Source organism: Capra hircus, chromosome 13 (genome assembly GCF_001704415.2).
Source record: "Capra hircus breed San Clemente chromosome 13, ASM170441v1, whole genome shotgun sequence".
Lineage (NCBI taxonomy): Eukaryota > Metazoa > Chordata > Mammalia > Artiodactyla > Bovidae > Capra > Capra hircus.
Window position 1 is genome coordinate 25,865,495 of NC_030820.1, and position 15,873 is coordinate 25,881,367.

The window sequence follows — 15,873 nt, forward strand, 5'->3', positions numbered from 1 at the left end:
CATGTACTCTGGTGTTGATTGCAGTGCTATTTAGAATAGCCAGGACATGGAAGCAGCCTCGATGTCCATTGACAGATGAATGGATGAAGCAGAGATTCAATATTCAATGGAATATTACTCAGCTATAAAAAAGAACGAATTTGACTCAATTGTGCTCAGGTAGATAAACCTAGAACCTGTTATACAGAGTGAAGTAAGTTAGAAAGAGACAAACAAATGCTGTATATTAATGCATATATTTGGAATCTAGAAAAATGGTACTGATGAACCTATTTGCAAGGCAGTATTGGAGACGCAGATGAGGAGACATATATACACTATCATGTGTAAAACAGATAGCTGGTGGGAAGCTGCAGTATAACACAGGGATCTTAGCCTGGCACTCTGTGATGGCCTAAATGGATGGGATGAGGAGAAGGGGAGTGAGGCTCAACAGGGATAAGATATATGTATACTTATGACTGGTTCTCGAAGGATGTGATCCAGGAGAAACCAACACAGTATTGTAAAGCAATTTTCCTTCAATTAAAAAATAAATAAAAAAACACAGTCATTTTAAAGTGTGGGATTTGCTTTGCTGAAGAAGTTGGATTTTTATCATTGCTAAGGTTTATTCTAAAATTCTTTCATTCATGAGTATAAAGCAGTAAATCAAAATGATTTAAATGTGTGCCTCTAATCTGAAAATAATTACTAACAGTAGCAATTAATATGGGACAGTATTAAACATAGAAATCCCTGCTTACAAAACATTATTAAACTTGTATTCATCTGTTTGCATAAAGAATTGAAATTAAAAATTTCTTTGACTCTGAGTACATTTGGTTACTGCTGTGTATTTTCCATCATATCAGTGAAAATATTAGATAATTTCCCATGAGTTTGTGTGTGCTGTTTAATATTACCAATCAAATGTCAATGAAGCTCTGTACTTTTTCTCTCCAGTGATTTAAACTTTTGAGATGCTTCCATTAATTGGAAAATCAATCATCTTTGATAACTTTCCTGACCCTTCTGATACTTGGGAAATCACTGAAACGATTGGGAAAGGAACATATGGAAAAGTTTTTAAAGTGTTGAATAAGAAAAATGGTCAAAAAGCAGCAGTCAAAATTCTGGATCCCATTCATGTACGTCATTTTTTTTTTCTTGTTTGCTAATTAACTTAAAAAAAATCTGTGTTAAACAGTTAAAAAGTCCATTGGTATCTTATCTTGATTCATTTATCACAATGTCAGTTGCAATTTGAAGGAAATGTTTGTTTAAAAATATCTTGTTAGATTTTCCTCATTAAATGTTTAACATATATTAGAAGGTCCAATAAATACTTGATAAATAAATAAATATATAGTAAAGAGAAGTATGGGGGCTTCCCAGGTGGCACTAGTGGTAAAGAACCTGCCTGCCAGTGCTGGAGGCATAAGAGAAACAGGTTCGAACCCTGAGTCCAGAAGATCTCCTGGAGGAGGGTGTGGAAACCCACTCCAATATTCTTGCCTAGAGAAGCCCAGGGACAGAGGAGCCTGGAGGGCCCCAGTCCATAGAGTCACACAGTCAGATATGACTGAAGCGACTTAGCATGTACGCACACAAACATATCTGTATAGAAGTTTATCTTCTCTCAAGCAGCTCAGTGGTTTGATTTAATATTTTTAGATTTCAGAGTGTTGTCAGCATATAGACTCACGGGTCTAGAATTAACCCTAAAATTGTCTAATGTCGTCTTGGCCAAATTTCGTTTTCCTCCTGTGTTTATTTAGGCTTCAGGCAGAATTCCTCTTATGCCAAACAAGAAATATATTTTAAAATTTCTTTCAAAAAAGGGAAATTAATTTTCAGGTTTACCTAAGTGTTTCCAAACAGAAATGGCATTCCTTTACAGGTGTGGTTCCTTGTGAAGAATTCAATGTCGTGGTCAGTCCAAATGGCCACTTTTCCAGCAGTGCCAATGGTGCTTTTTTGGGGAATAGCAGCTGTGATCAGGGAAACTCATCTTGCTTTGCCTGTAAGAGCATGAGATTTGCCTGTTAGAGACAAGATTCTTTTTTCCAGGAGTCAGAGGCTGGATGTTTGGGCGCATTTTCAGGTACTAGGACATATGTAGGTCTCCCCTAGCACGTGGGGGAGCCAGAATAAACTCAGTGATTCCATAATCCCCAAACCTCTCCTGAGAGCAACTCCTCTAATTACTCAGCTCATGGAGAAGGAAATGGCAACCCACTCCAGTACTCTTGCCTGGAAATTCCCATGGACGGAGGAGCCTGGTAGGCTACAGTCCATGGGGTGGCAAAGAGTCGGACACGACTGAGCGACTTCACTTTGACTTTCACTTTGTGCATGTGATGGGGGTGTGGCTTGATGGAAATGATGAGATGTGTGTGGGGTAGGCCTCGGAGTTCTTGGCCTTGTCACAGCTCTGACACTCACAAAGCCTGCAAAAGGACTCTGCAAAAAGTCTCTGGCCCTCTGTTCATCTTGGGGTTGCTCTTTCTTTTTTGATAGTTTATTTTTACTAGATCTGTTATTACTACATTGCTTCATTTTCCTTTGAGCAGAGGAGAGAGAGGGTGGGGGTTTCTTTTCAAGAAGTAAGTTAGATAAGTGCATGCCTACTCAATCCCAAAGTTATATCTGATTCTTTGTGACCCCATCTACTGTAGCTCGCTGGCTCCTCTTTTGTCATGGGATTTCTCAGGCAAGAATACTGGAGTGGATTGCCATTTCCTTCTCCAGGGGAACTTCCCAACCCAGGGATCGAACCCATGTCTTCTGCATTGGCAGGCGGATTCTTTACCACTGGCCGCCAGAGAAGCCCACTGGAGGAAAAAAAATGAGAAGCACTGTGCTGCATGTCTTCATATTCTGTTGAAAAGTTCTTACTGTTAAAACTGAGGGAAGAGAGACACCATTTAAGCTGTACCAGAGTAACTGCACCACTTGGCTTTGCAATACAAGTCTGCCCTTTGAACTTTGCTGTTAAGGATTGGGGTTCATGGTGGCGAGAGAAGGGGCTCCAGGCTGATCCCAATGTGTGGCCGCACAATCAGACTCTCTCTCCCATTCCTCTGCTTCTTAGTGAACAAGAGCAAATGACTTCTGAATACATTGACAGCTGTCCTTTCATAATTTATCACATTTGCTATACAGCCTACCTTACAAATCAGGTTTTGATCTCTCGCTTTAATGAAACATATAGGTTCATAACTGTAGTATGAAATGTGTTCTTTTGCTGCTTTTATTCTTGTCAGAGTACATGTATATTTTCCTAAGAAGTCTTTATTTACTCTTCATTCATCATGCCACAAGTCAAATAAAGAAAGATTTATAACCAGGAGATTGTAATCTTAATAAAATAAATTTAAATGCACCCAAGCATTTTTCAGAGTGGCTATTTTTTTTTTTATTAAAAAGGTCTTATGGATTTTGAACTCATAATCTCCTCTCCAAGATGGGGATGAAATGAGCAGGACTAGAAGGTAGTAGACAAAAGACTACTGGATCACACACTAACGGGTTTTGTGACTCTAACTGCCTTGAGCTAGTTTCTTTTTAGAAAAAAATTGATTTTCTTAGCTTTAGTTTCTTCCTCTGAGACTAGTGTTCTGGTCTAAAATTCTTTCCAGCTTGTGATTCCATGATTCTGTCTTAAAACAATGTGAACATTAAATGTTACCATAAAATATTAGAAGTCTTTTATTTATGACAGTGAATTATTTTATGTATATGTGGTTTTCTAGATACATGACTTAGTGCGTAGTCTTGTTTGCATTTTTATTGACTGGGTTACAACCTATTCTACTTCTGGTGAATGAGTCTTTAGCTAACTAAAGGCTGTATGCCATCTTATATAACTTAACCCTTTCACATTTTTGGAAAGGTAGGAGTTGATTGCATGTATGATTGGTTTTTGATAGCCTTTAAATATCCTATACTTCAAAGAAACAAAAGGAACCAGCTAAAAGTTTTCATGTCAAAACAATAATTTTACCATTGAAATAAAGTTAACACTACAAAGAAAGGAAGATCACCTTAAGCAGTTCTCCATATATATTTTTTCCCTAGATTTTGTGATTAGAATTCTTTATTTTTATTTTTTAACTTAAAAAATTTAATTTAATTTGGCTGCATCAGGTCTTAGTCGCTCATGGGCTTAGTAGTTTAGGTGCCTGGGCTTAGTTGCCCAGCGGCATGAGGGATCTTAGTTCCCAGACCAGGGATCAAACCCACGTCCCCTGCATTGGAAGGCACTGGACCACCAGGGAAGTCCCTATATGTTTCTTTCTAACTGCACATAAAAATAGCCTTTTATTTATTTCTTTTCAATGAAATGAACATAATTAGAGATATTTTCGATTAACAGGAAAATCATGATCTCTCCCCTTAAGCAGTGTAATGAGAAATGTCAATACATTGTATTGAGCACAGTAGAAACTATTCTGACCTTGCTTTAACAAAATAAAATTCTACGTTCGCTAGTCTAACTTATCTTTTTTTGACTTCATTCATGTTTTTCTCACTGCTCTCTCCCCATGACTTTTTTGAAACTAGGATATTGACGAAGAGATTGAAGCAGAGTACAGCATCCTAAAAGCACTTTCTGACCACCCTAATGTGGTCAGATTCTATGGCATGTACTTTAAGAAGGATAAAATAAATGGAGATAAGCTATGGCTGGTTCTTGAGGTAAGTGTTTAGAATTTTTCCCTATGTGGTAATTTGCAGTGTGGTCTTGGAATGATGTGTTTAGTAACATCACCCCCATAAACCAGTTCATCTGATATGTTCCATTCTATATCCTTTGTTGAATCTTGTTCCCAGTTCTGGTCTTGCCATCTTTAGAAACATCAGTAAATGAAAGAAAATTAATTAAAGATTAAAAGAAAATGTTTCCATAATAAAAGACTAAAGAAACTAGGATATTTTCCTGGCAGAAGAGCATACTAAAAAGGGACTTCATTATAATTTTTATTGATTTATCTGTGTTTGGTGCCACACGTGACTGAGGCTCAGTGCCAGGTGCTATGATATGAGATAAAATTAATGTTGCTGAGGCTTCATTAGGCAAAAATGGTGAGTTGCTAATTTCTTCTGACTTCACTGAATACTAATGACATAAACTGCAGAGCCAGGTACTGTCAGTCCCCCATATCTGTGGGTTCCACATGGTCAGATTCAAACAGCTGTGATCCGTGAGGATCAACTGTACTTGCATTTATGGGGGGAGGAACCTCACTAGAAGTGGGGTGGAACACTGAATAAGTTGCCAAAGGGGTACTGCAGAGTCTGGCTTTTCAATTCCTGAGAATAGCTTGGGACTGTTCTCTCCAATGCAAGAGTATTAGAAGGTGCACCACTCAGGTTACTGCCAGCCCTAGAAGAATGTGTTTTTTTCTGATTTTCACTGGGTGTTTTTATTTAAGTTGAACTAATCATTAATTACAATAAAATCTATAAAAATTTCTTAAAGCTTCTTTTATCAAACCCAGGGCTAGTAAAACCTTTATTTGATTACCCTAACAGCATCTATTTATTGTATTTACATTATTTTACTTTTTAGAACATTAGTTTCTGGTGTAAAGTGAAGTGATTCAGTTATATATATTTACATGCTAGGCTGTATGTGTGCTCAGTAATGTCCGACCCATGGTGACCGCATGGACTATAGCCTGCCAGGCTCCTCTGTCCATGAGATTTTTCAAGCAATAATACCGGAGGGGGTTGCCATTTCGTCTTCCAGGGGATCTTCCCAACCCAGGGATAGAACCCAAGTCTCCTACGTCTCTTGCTTTGGCAGGTGGATTCTTTATCTCTGAGTCATCTGGGAAGCCCATATATTTATATGTATTGACATAATTATACATATGGTTTATCACAGGATATTAAGTATTCCTTGTGCTCTACAGCTGGATCTTATTGTATATCCATTCTGTTAATATATGTAATACTTTGCATTTGCTAACCCCAAACTCCCAATCCATCTCTCCTCCACCTCCTCTTCCTGTTGACAACCACAAGTCTGTGCTCTGTGTCTTGTATTCATGTTATTTTATTAGCATTTGATTATTTTCTTTTTTTTTTTTGGAATGTACCACTGATTTTCCTGTACAGTAATAATTTGCGCATTGTCTCCATACTTCATATTTTTTCTATGGTGGTTTTTAAATGAATATGCAAGTAGTGATTATTGTAGAGAATACTTGAAACTATAAAAAGAACCACTCTTAATTTTGAATATATTTTATTCATCTATTTTTGTATGTTTAAAATGATTGACAATATCACTTATCCATTTAGCCTATTTTCCAGTTCATATAATTTCAGATAGACTTAATCATTTTTATCTTTAAAAAAAAATACATTCACTTGATTAATTTTTTGTTGTTCAGTTACTAAGTCAAGTCTAACTCTTTTCAATCCCCTGGACAGCAGCACGCCAGGCTCCTGTCCTTCACTATCTCCCAGAGTTTGCTCATATTTATGTTCATTGAGTTGGTGATGCTATCTAACCATCTCATCCTCTGCTGCCTGCTTCTCTCTTTGCCTTCAGTCTTTTGTACCATCAGGGTCTTCTCCAGTGAGTTGGTTCTTCACATCAGGTGTCCAAGGTACTGGAGCTTCAGCTTCAGCATCCATCCTTTCAATGAATATTCAGGGTTGATTTCCTTTAGGATTGACTGGTTTGATCTCCTTACTGTCCAAGGGACTCTCAAGAGTCTTCCCCAGCACCACAGTTCAAAAGCATTGATTCTTTGGTGCTCAGCCTTCTCTGTGGTCCAACTCTCACATCTGTACATGACTACTGGAAAAACCATAGCTTTGACCATAGGGACTTTTGTTGGCAAAGTAATGCCTCTACTTTTTAATACACTGTCTAGGTTTATCATAGCTTTTCTTCCAAGGAGCAAACACCTTTGAATTTCATAGAAAGCAGTAATACAGGACAGTATTACTGTAGATCCAGGTTAGTGGTACCACCTTTTCCTGAGCAGGTAGGTATGTGTTTTTCCTGAGTTGGTTGTTGAACCTGGAAACAGATGGTTCAGTTTCTCTACTCTTTCATTTTCTAACCCATGTTCTGAATGTTGGCACGATTATTGATTGCCCCTCTGGAATCCTACATCCTCCTGTTCCATCCTGGAGGTCTGCCAGGTGCCTGACCCCTGCTGCCTCTCTGGGTGGAATCCACTTTCCTGGATTCCTTGGCCTCTTCTTTCCAAGGTTACTTCTCTGTTTTGCACATCAGGAATTCTGTGTGTTCCTCCTGTTATTCACTGTACTGATGTCACCAAATATGGAGTCCCTTCAGTTAGTTTCTCTAGGGAGCAAAACCTCCAGTCTGTGCGTTTGTGTGTGTGTGTGTGTGTGTGTGTGTGTGTGTGTGTGTGTGTGTGTGTGTGTGTGTGAAGTAGCTCTGGCCGGCTTCTGGATGTGGATATTTTGAATGTGGGGTAAGAAAGCATCAAGTCTTTTGAAGAGAGACCTGCAAAGGAAGCCTTGTGTTCTGCCCCTCCCCTCCAACCTCCTCCACTTTCACTATTATCTTGCCCTCTCTGGGTTAATCAGCTCAGGTGACCTCAGCATAGCTCCCCCACCTAGCTCTTTGGTTTGTGGCTTTCTCTATGTTGCTGGATCAGTTAACTACTCAGTTACCTGCATTCCATGTTGAAAAATTTTGTTGCAATCTCTTCACTTCTCTCCCATTTTGTTCTTTTTTCTCTAGTGGTTTTATGTTTTTATATTTTTTTATTCCTTTACTGGCATTTTCATGGAGATTCATGAGTAAGAGGAAATAAATGTATATATTTAATCTGAGACTTTTGATTGAATCACAGTCTTTCAAAATTATAATAGAATTTTTAAGAACCTTTTCAGAATCTGAAACTATTACTTTATAGAAGTTAAAAAAAATGTTTTAAGAGCCAGGCGTGTTCTTTGATGATAGGCAACTTATTATGATTTCAGAATTATTTTGTATTTCTCAATTCAAGATAGCTTTATATTTTTAGTTAAATCACACAAAAAACAAAGCAAAACTTTTGCTTCTCTCAATACACTTACCCAAGTAACAGAATATAAATTATGAACTTAAGCCATTTTGTCTTAAATTAATAGATAATTTACTTATTTATGTTTGTGTATTTGAGATGTGATGCTCTGCAAATCCTTGATGGAGTCCTGAATAAAAATTTTGTATATTTATATCTTTCAGAACATTTTCAATAATGCATCTTTTATTTTTTTCCATGTAAAATAACTGGAAAATTAGCATTTGAAGATTCAGTTTTTCTGCTTATTATAGGCCTAAATGGGCAAGGGAAGAAGTATAAATCTTTCCCAGAATTTAAACTATTGAATAAGATCAGTTCAGTTCAGTTCAGTTGCTCAGTCATGTCCAACTCTTTGCGACCCCATGAATCACAGCACGCCAGGCTTCCCTGTCCATCACCAACTCCCGGAGTTCACCCAAACTCATGTCCATCGAGTCAGTGATGCCATCCAGCCATCTCATCCTCTGTCATCCCCTTCTCCTCCTGCCTCCAGTCCCTCCCAGCATCAGAGTCTTTTCCAATGAGTCAACTCTTCGCATGAGCTGGCCAAAGTACGAGAGTTCCAGCTTCAGCATCATTGCTTCCAAAGAAACCCCAGGGCTGATCTCCTTCAGAATGGACTGGTTGGATCTCTTTGCAGTCCAAGGGACTCTCAAGAGTCTTCTCCAACACCACAGTTCAAAAGCATCAATTCTTCGGTGCTCAGCCTTCTTCACAGTCCAACTCTCACATCCATACATGACTGCTGGAAAAACCATAGCTTTGACTAGACGGACCTTTGTTGGCAAAGTAATGTCTCTGCTTTTGAATATGCTATCTAGGTCGGACATAACTTTCCTTCCAAGGAGTAAGCGTCTTTTAATTTTATGGCTGCAGTCACCATCTGCAGTGATTTTGGAGCCCCCCAAAATAAAGTCCGACACTGTTTCCACTGTTTCCCCATTTTTTTGCCATGAAGTAATGGGACCAGATGCCATGATCTTAGTTTTCTGAATGTTGAGCTTTAAGCCAACTTTTCCACTCTCCTTTTTCACTTTCATCAAGAGACTTTTTAGTTCTTCTTCACTTTCTGCCATAAGGGTGGTGTCATCTGCATATCTGAGGTTATTGATATTTCTCCCGGCAATCTTGATTCCAGCTTGTGTTTCTTCCAGCCCAGTGTTTCTCATGATGTACTCTGCATATAAGTTAAATAAGCAGGGTGACAATATACAGCCTTGACGTACTCCTTTTCCAGACTGTTTGGAACCAGTCTGTTGTTCCATGTCCAGTTCTAACTGTTGCTTCCTGACCTGCATACAAATTTCTCAAGAAGTAGGTCAGGTGGTCTGGTATTCCCATCTCTTTCAGAATTGCCCACAGTTTATTGTGAATAAGATCAGCTGATGTCTTTTATGCCTAACAAATTCCTATTCTAATTATATTGTCATTTCTTAATATTATCATTCAGGGGTAGGTGGGAGTTGAAGATTCCAGATTATAGTTAAGTGTTCTTCTGAGAGAGCAGAAAAGATTGATTAAAAAGGTCTTGAAACATCCAGTACAAGCAAAGTGGCATCCTGATGCAATGAATCAGCAGAGACTTAGCTTCTTTGAACTTTGTACATATATTTTTTAAATTTTTTTTTAATTGGAGAATAATTGCGTTACAATGTTATGTTGGCTTCTGCCATAGAACAGCATGAATTAGCCATGAGTATACATATATCTCCTCCCTCCTGAACCTTCCTTCTACCCCGCCCCCCATCCCATCCCTCTGCATTGTCACAGAGCACCTGTTAAGCTCCCTGCGTTATACAGCAACTTCCCACTAGCTATTTTACATATTGTCTTTATAATTGTATTTATTATTAGATGTAAGAGTTGGAAATATCCCTTAACGGCTTGAGAAAAAAGAATAAACAGTAGTTTATTAAAATAGTATTTCAGAAATCTGATCTATTTGAAATTCAGAGCTGGGAGAAAACATGGAAAAAGCAAAGAGCTGGCAAACTGTATGTAAGACAATTGATTTACATATGCAGGTTAGACTGATTATATATACACATAAGTGGTACAATTACCTGATTTATAAACATGAATGGTGCAGGTGCTGCTTTAAAGGCACTTTCAGAAAATTGGCTTGTGGCATCAATACTTTATTCTACAAAATGACTGCTAATTATACCTCTTATCATAATAAAGCTTCAATAAATTATTTTGCTGGCTTCCCTGGTGGCTCAGCGGTAAAGAATCTGCCTGCAGTGCAGGAGACACAGGAGATGTGGGTTCGATCCCCTGGGTCAAGAACATCCTCTGGAGGAGGGCATGGCAACCCACTCCAGTCTTCTTGCTTGGAGAGTCCCCTGGACAGAGGAGCCTGGTGGGCTACAGTCCATGGGTCACAAAGAGTCGGACATGACTGAAACAACTGTGCACGCAGCAGGCGCACAAATTATTTTGCATGAGGGTACCCAAAGGATGGCCAAATAGGAACTTTGGTAGTACCCAGAAAGTCATGCTAATAGTGCTAGACTTCTGACATGAATCTGCATAAAGACAGTGCTTCTTGGAGGGTCTGAGTAGCATCCTTGTTATCAGCCTGGCATATGTGGGGGGTGGGTGGACTGTACCAGCTTGGACAAACTCTCACCCAGAGATTTTTCATCTTGAAAAATCATTGTATTTATATTGCAATCCAGAATTGAAATTCCAAGAAAAGAATTACTTGCTCAGATTTTACTGGGCCAGCTATTTTCTCTATTATTAATTTGTGAGTTTTGAATTACTGCTTTCACTTTGATACAATTTTTCTTCTTCTTGTATTTTTCTTAAATTTTGTTATACTATAATTTCTTGAGCATGAATAATATACAAGGCTCTGTTTAGAAATTATTTCCTTCTAAATTCTCTGTATGTTCATTTTCAGAACATACAGAAGAGCACTAGTTACTAGTCCTCCTACATTCCAGTTACACACTTGTAATGAAACTACAAAAGAAGAGAAGGGGTAGAATATTTTCTCCTGTGGGAACTGATATATCTATATCTATATATATATTTTTTTTGCAAAATGTTTATGGGAATTTTTATTGTCACTTAGTATTTAGGTTTTCCTAATGATGTCAGCATAAAGGGAGAGCTAGTTTTTTTTTTAATTATACCTTTTGAAATACCATACTTATATTTAATATTAATTTTTGCTTGTTGCTATTACATATCTCTTGACTGACTTGCTTTGTAAAATATAGATATCTCTTTTTTAAATTTAAAAAATATTTATTTATATTTATCTATGTATTTGGCTGTGTTGGTGTTAGTTGTGGTACTCAGGATCTTTGGTTTGGACATTTGGAATTCGCTGACCAGGGATCAAACCCAGGGCCCCTCCATTGGGAGCTCTGATTCTTAGCCACTTGTCCAACAGGGAAATCCCTGTAGATTTTGCTTTTGCTTAGTGTTTCTTTTCACTCCTAGTGTCTACCGTGGAGGGTCAGGAGCAGGATGGATGGGGACCTTGGGAGGTGGGAGGTGGTTCGTTTCTGCATATTCTTACCACCAAACCAGGAGATGAGATGAAAAAACAGGGTTGAAATTGGATTAAGTTGGTCTGGTGCTAGGCATCTACTGCAGATGATCACAGAGGGCAAAACTGAGATTTAACTATAATTTCCCCCTTCTTAGTTGGATGAACAGCAACACCTTAAGTACAGAAGGAATATAGTCTTCTGTCTCAGCATCTGTTTGTTTAGTGTATCCTCAGCCATAAGGGAACCAAAATCCAGTTAGGACATCTTTTTGTTCAAAGGTCTTTTCCTTCATAATCCAGTCTTGGCTGTAATTGCTCCTTTCACGGCAGTACTGCAGGCTGAATTCTATTATTTATCTGAATTAGTCCTGATTTGTTCATTCTTAATAGTGACACTGCTTTCTCTCTTTGCTTTCTAATTATAGCAATTTTTTCTCTTTGAAATTATATCCTTTTCAAGAGATCAAAGGCTGGAAATTACAGGTGGCGTTTGGAAGCACAAAAGTTCAGTAAATAGTCCTAAAGCCTCACAAATGCGCATTTCTGGTAACGAAAGTGATTTTCATGGACCTGAATACTAACTTTCGTGCATTATTGGTTATTCTGTGTTTATACTTACATCTAATAAGTAAGATACAGTCCATCATGAGAAAAGGAAACTATAGGATGACAGAAAGAAAATGAGTTAGAATGAATGAATGGTTTCTGTTTGCTCAGTTATTAGCTCTTTAATGTTGCTGCCCAGGAGAGAACATGTACATGGAAGGGGACAGGGAACTCCTGCAGGCTTGTATATGTGCCAGGGGGCAGGCAAGCAGGACAGGGCTGCAAACCTGGGCTTCTGAAGCACTCTGATGGCACAGCACTGGTTCTCCCTTTCATTAGCTGTGCACAGTGGCAGTGGAGTAGACGAATGCCGATTCTTTTCATGCTCTTAGGGCTGGGACAACCATTCCCAGCTCTCATATAAAAGGCTGTTATTTGGTGTACTCACCGCAGAACAAGACAGACAATTACCTAGAGTTGTCTCATTTTTTTGTTTAAAGGGCAGGATGGAAAAACAAGTATGCATGTACTCCTTTATATTCTTATAACCCTGAAAATACATAAAAACATATATAATGCTGGTATATCTTTTTTCCCTAGTAGTACTTTGATGCTTGCAGATACATCTGCTCTCTGATTAGGAGTGCAAGTTTATAATATTAACCACAGAGGGAAAAATGTGAGATGTTTTGCCATTTGGTAAATCAATATATTTTGACTGTGTGCTAAGTTGCTTCAGTTGTGTCCAACTCTTTGCAACCCCATAGATTGTAGCCCACCAGGCTCCTCTGTCCATAGGATTCTCCAGGCAATAATATTTGAGTGGGTTGCCATGCCTTTCTCGAGGGGGTCTTCCCAATCCAGGGATCAAATCTATGTCTCCTGTAGCTCCTGCATTACAAGCAGATTCTTCAATGCTGAGCCACCAGGGAAAACCATATTTTGACCAGGCAGATTAAAAGATTTCTTCTACATTTTCTTGTTTATCAAAGATATCTTGTTGCTCACATTACCAGTGTTTGATGGTGTTTTCCTAAGAATTTTGAAATGCTTTAGGATGAGGGATGCTGTTTAATATCTTGATTTAGTGGTTACAGGATTGTACACAATTACCAAAATACATCAAAGTGCATCCTTCAGTGAGTCAATTAGAATGTGTGTCTGTAATAGCTTAAACATACTACTTCTAGTTTACAAGTTAGAAAAGTAATGTGAAAATTGTACATATTACAGTATTACACGTTAGGAAACATTATTAGGTGATGGTGTCACTCTTATTAATCTTTTATCAGTCTTTCATTGGAATGCAGAATTTGCTACATCAGTATATGTATTTTATTGATATTGAGTCATACATTTCATACTTTGAAGAGGCACCTTCCATTTCATATAAAAAGATGGCCTTCTGTCATTATATGTGTGTACATGCATAAGTGTCCAGGACTAAAGTATATTCATCCAGTCACTTACTAATTCCATAAATATCTATTACTTTGGGCCAAGCATTTTGGTAGGTTCTGGATATTCAGTAGAGAATGAGACTAGCTGTCATCCTGGTGCTTAGAGTCTAATAGTGCAGAAAGATAATTTAAAGCTTAATAGACAAATTAATTAAATAATTATACATAGTTATTGATACTATAGGCTTCCCTGGTGGCTCAGTGGAAAAGAATCTGCCTGCAATGCAGAAGATCCAGGTTTGATTCCTGGATTGGGAAGATCTTCTGAAGGAGGGCGTGGCAACGCACTCCAGTACTCTTGCCTGGAGAATCCCATGGACAGAGGAGCCTGGCCGGCTGCATACAGTTCATAGGGTTGCACAGAGTTGGACATGACTAAAGCGACTAAGCAGCAGTAGCGTTGATACTATGAATAGAAATGGAGTGCTAATAAAGAATGAAAAAGACCTTATGTGAAGAGAGAAGTCAAGGAAGGCCTAGATGAGTGGGTAACACGTAAGCTTCCACCTAAAAAAAAAAGAAACAAACCGAGGATCCTGTTAGTACCTTTGTTCTTTAATATACATTCCAGACACTCTGGTAAGACTCAGCCCCATCTCAAACCCACGGAAGCAGAAACTCCGAGAAGGAGGGCTCAGAAACTTATTTTTTAAACAAGTCCTAAGGTGATTCTTATCAAAGGGAAGTTTGGAAAATCCTGCCAGAGGTCCTTGGATTTCAGGGTGCGTTAGAAATAGTCTGGGACTTCTGCTTCTGGCCGTCACAGTAAATTGTGTCACATTGCACAGTTGTACTGTAAATACCTAAAATATTACATAGAATATATTTTTAAAAACATAACAGTTTTCCAACACTGTGAAAGAGACAGCTTAGGCTTGTGACATTGAGAAAAGGAAATTTAGAGGAACACTACAATCATTGCATCTTTATTCTGGGAGACAGTTTTCAGACCACGGGCATAAGGAGGACGTTCTCAAGGAGATCACAGCAATCTTGCTGAACTGAAAAGACTGTTAAGACAGAAGTGACTGGAATTTTCAAACAGAGAGTTAAGCAGAAAAAACACTCCAGAAATCTGCATAGGGGTTCTCTTGAGTCTTTGGAAACCAAGCTGGAGATGTATAGGGCAAGATTCTAGGCAGTTGGGCAACGAACAATAATAAGGGTAAGAATTACTGAAAAGCAGTAATATGAACAACTACTGGAGTTTGTGCAAGCTGGAGAGATACTTGAGTTCTGACCAGTCAAATTGAGGAATTTTTGTTGAACATCTAAGACACTTAGTAGAGACCCTGCTGACAGGTTACGTGTTAAAGGAAGGGTTAGCCTCACCCTAGAATAAGAACTACCCTTGGCCTCCTATAAAAATTTCAAAAACAGAGCTTGAAATGTTCACGTCAGTCCACAAGTAGATGAACTGCCTAACAGAACAAAATTCAACATTCATTAAGAGAAGACAGCAAAATCTGAACATTTAAATGTGAAATTAGTTATGGCCATCATTTAATAAAAATTAATAAATAATAGGTAAAAAAGCAGGAAAAGGTAACCCATTGTCAGAAGAAAAATCAGTCAAATGAAACAGACCTAGAACTAATCAGGATGATGGAATTAGCAGATAAAGACTTTAAAATAGCTATTATAATAGTGTTCTTGAATGAAACTTCAAGAAGAGTTAGGTTAAAATGAAAAAAAGGAAAGGAGAGGGCAATTCAGATTAAAATCACAATGAAACTACTAGTACGCACTCCCTAAAATGACTAAAATTTAAAAGACTGATAATTCCCAGTGTTGGTGAGGTTGTGAAGCAAACTGAACATTTTTAGATTATTTAGGCAGTGTGAAATGGTGCAGTCACTCTGCAGGCAATATAGCTAATGTCTTATTACATCTATAGTTACCTTATGATCTAAAAGTGTCGCTTGTAGGCATTTGCTAAAAGTTGGTTTCTATAAAAAGAATCAAACACTTTTATAAAATGAGCAAAGTAAAACCTAGATGAGTGTCAGAAAATGAGTTTTGGCTTTTGTGGTCTCACATGGGATATTGTCACACTAAGTGAGGGTCTTAGAGCATTCAGTATAAACAAAAAACAATGAAAGAGCAAAAGTCAGAAATGCCAACTGCAGAAATCAGTAGTCCTTTTCCACAAATTTGAGTAAAAATCTCATATCCTATCCTTACCTAGTAAAGACAGAATGCATTTTGAAAGCTTATAAAAGCTGTCTTTGGAAGTGAGTTGTAACGATCTGTTTAGAGATTTAGTTTTTTTTTTCTTTAATGTTTGACTACAGCCTGAGTACGGAATTCA

General features: G+C 38.0%; 1 protein-coding gene across 1 annotated transcript in view; it reads left to right on the forward strand.

The window, feature by feature from the left end:
* MYO3A (myosin IIIA) overlaps positions 955–15,873 on the forward strand; it is a 159,219-nt gene continuing 144,300 nt past the window's right edge. The window contains exons 1-2 of the mRNA XM_018057111.1: positions 955–1,130; positions 4,549–4,683. Of these exons, the coding sequence (XP_017912600.1) occupies positions 963–1,130; positions 4,549–4,683 (303 nt within the window). The 5' untranslated portion in view covers positions 955–962. The remainder of the gene's footprint in view (positions 1,131–4,548; positions 4,684–15,873) is intronic.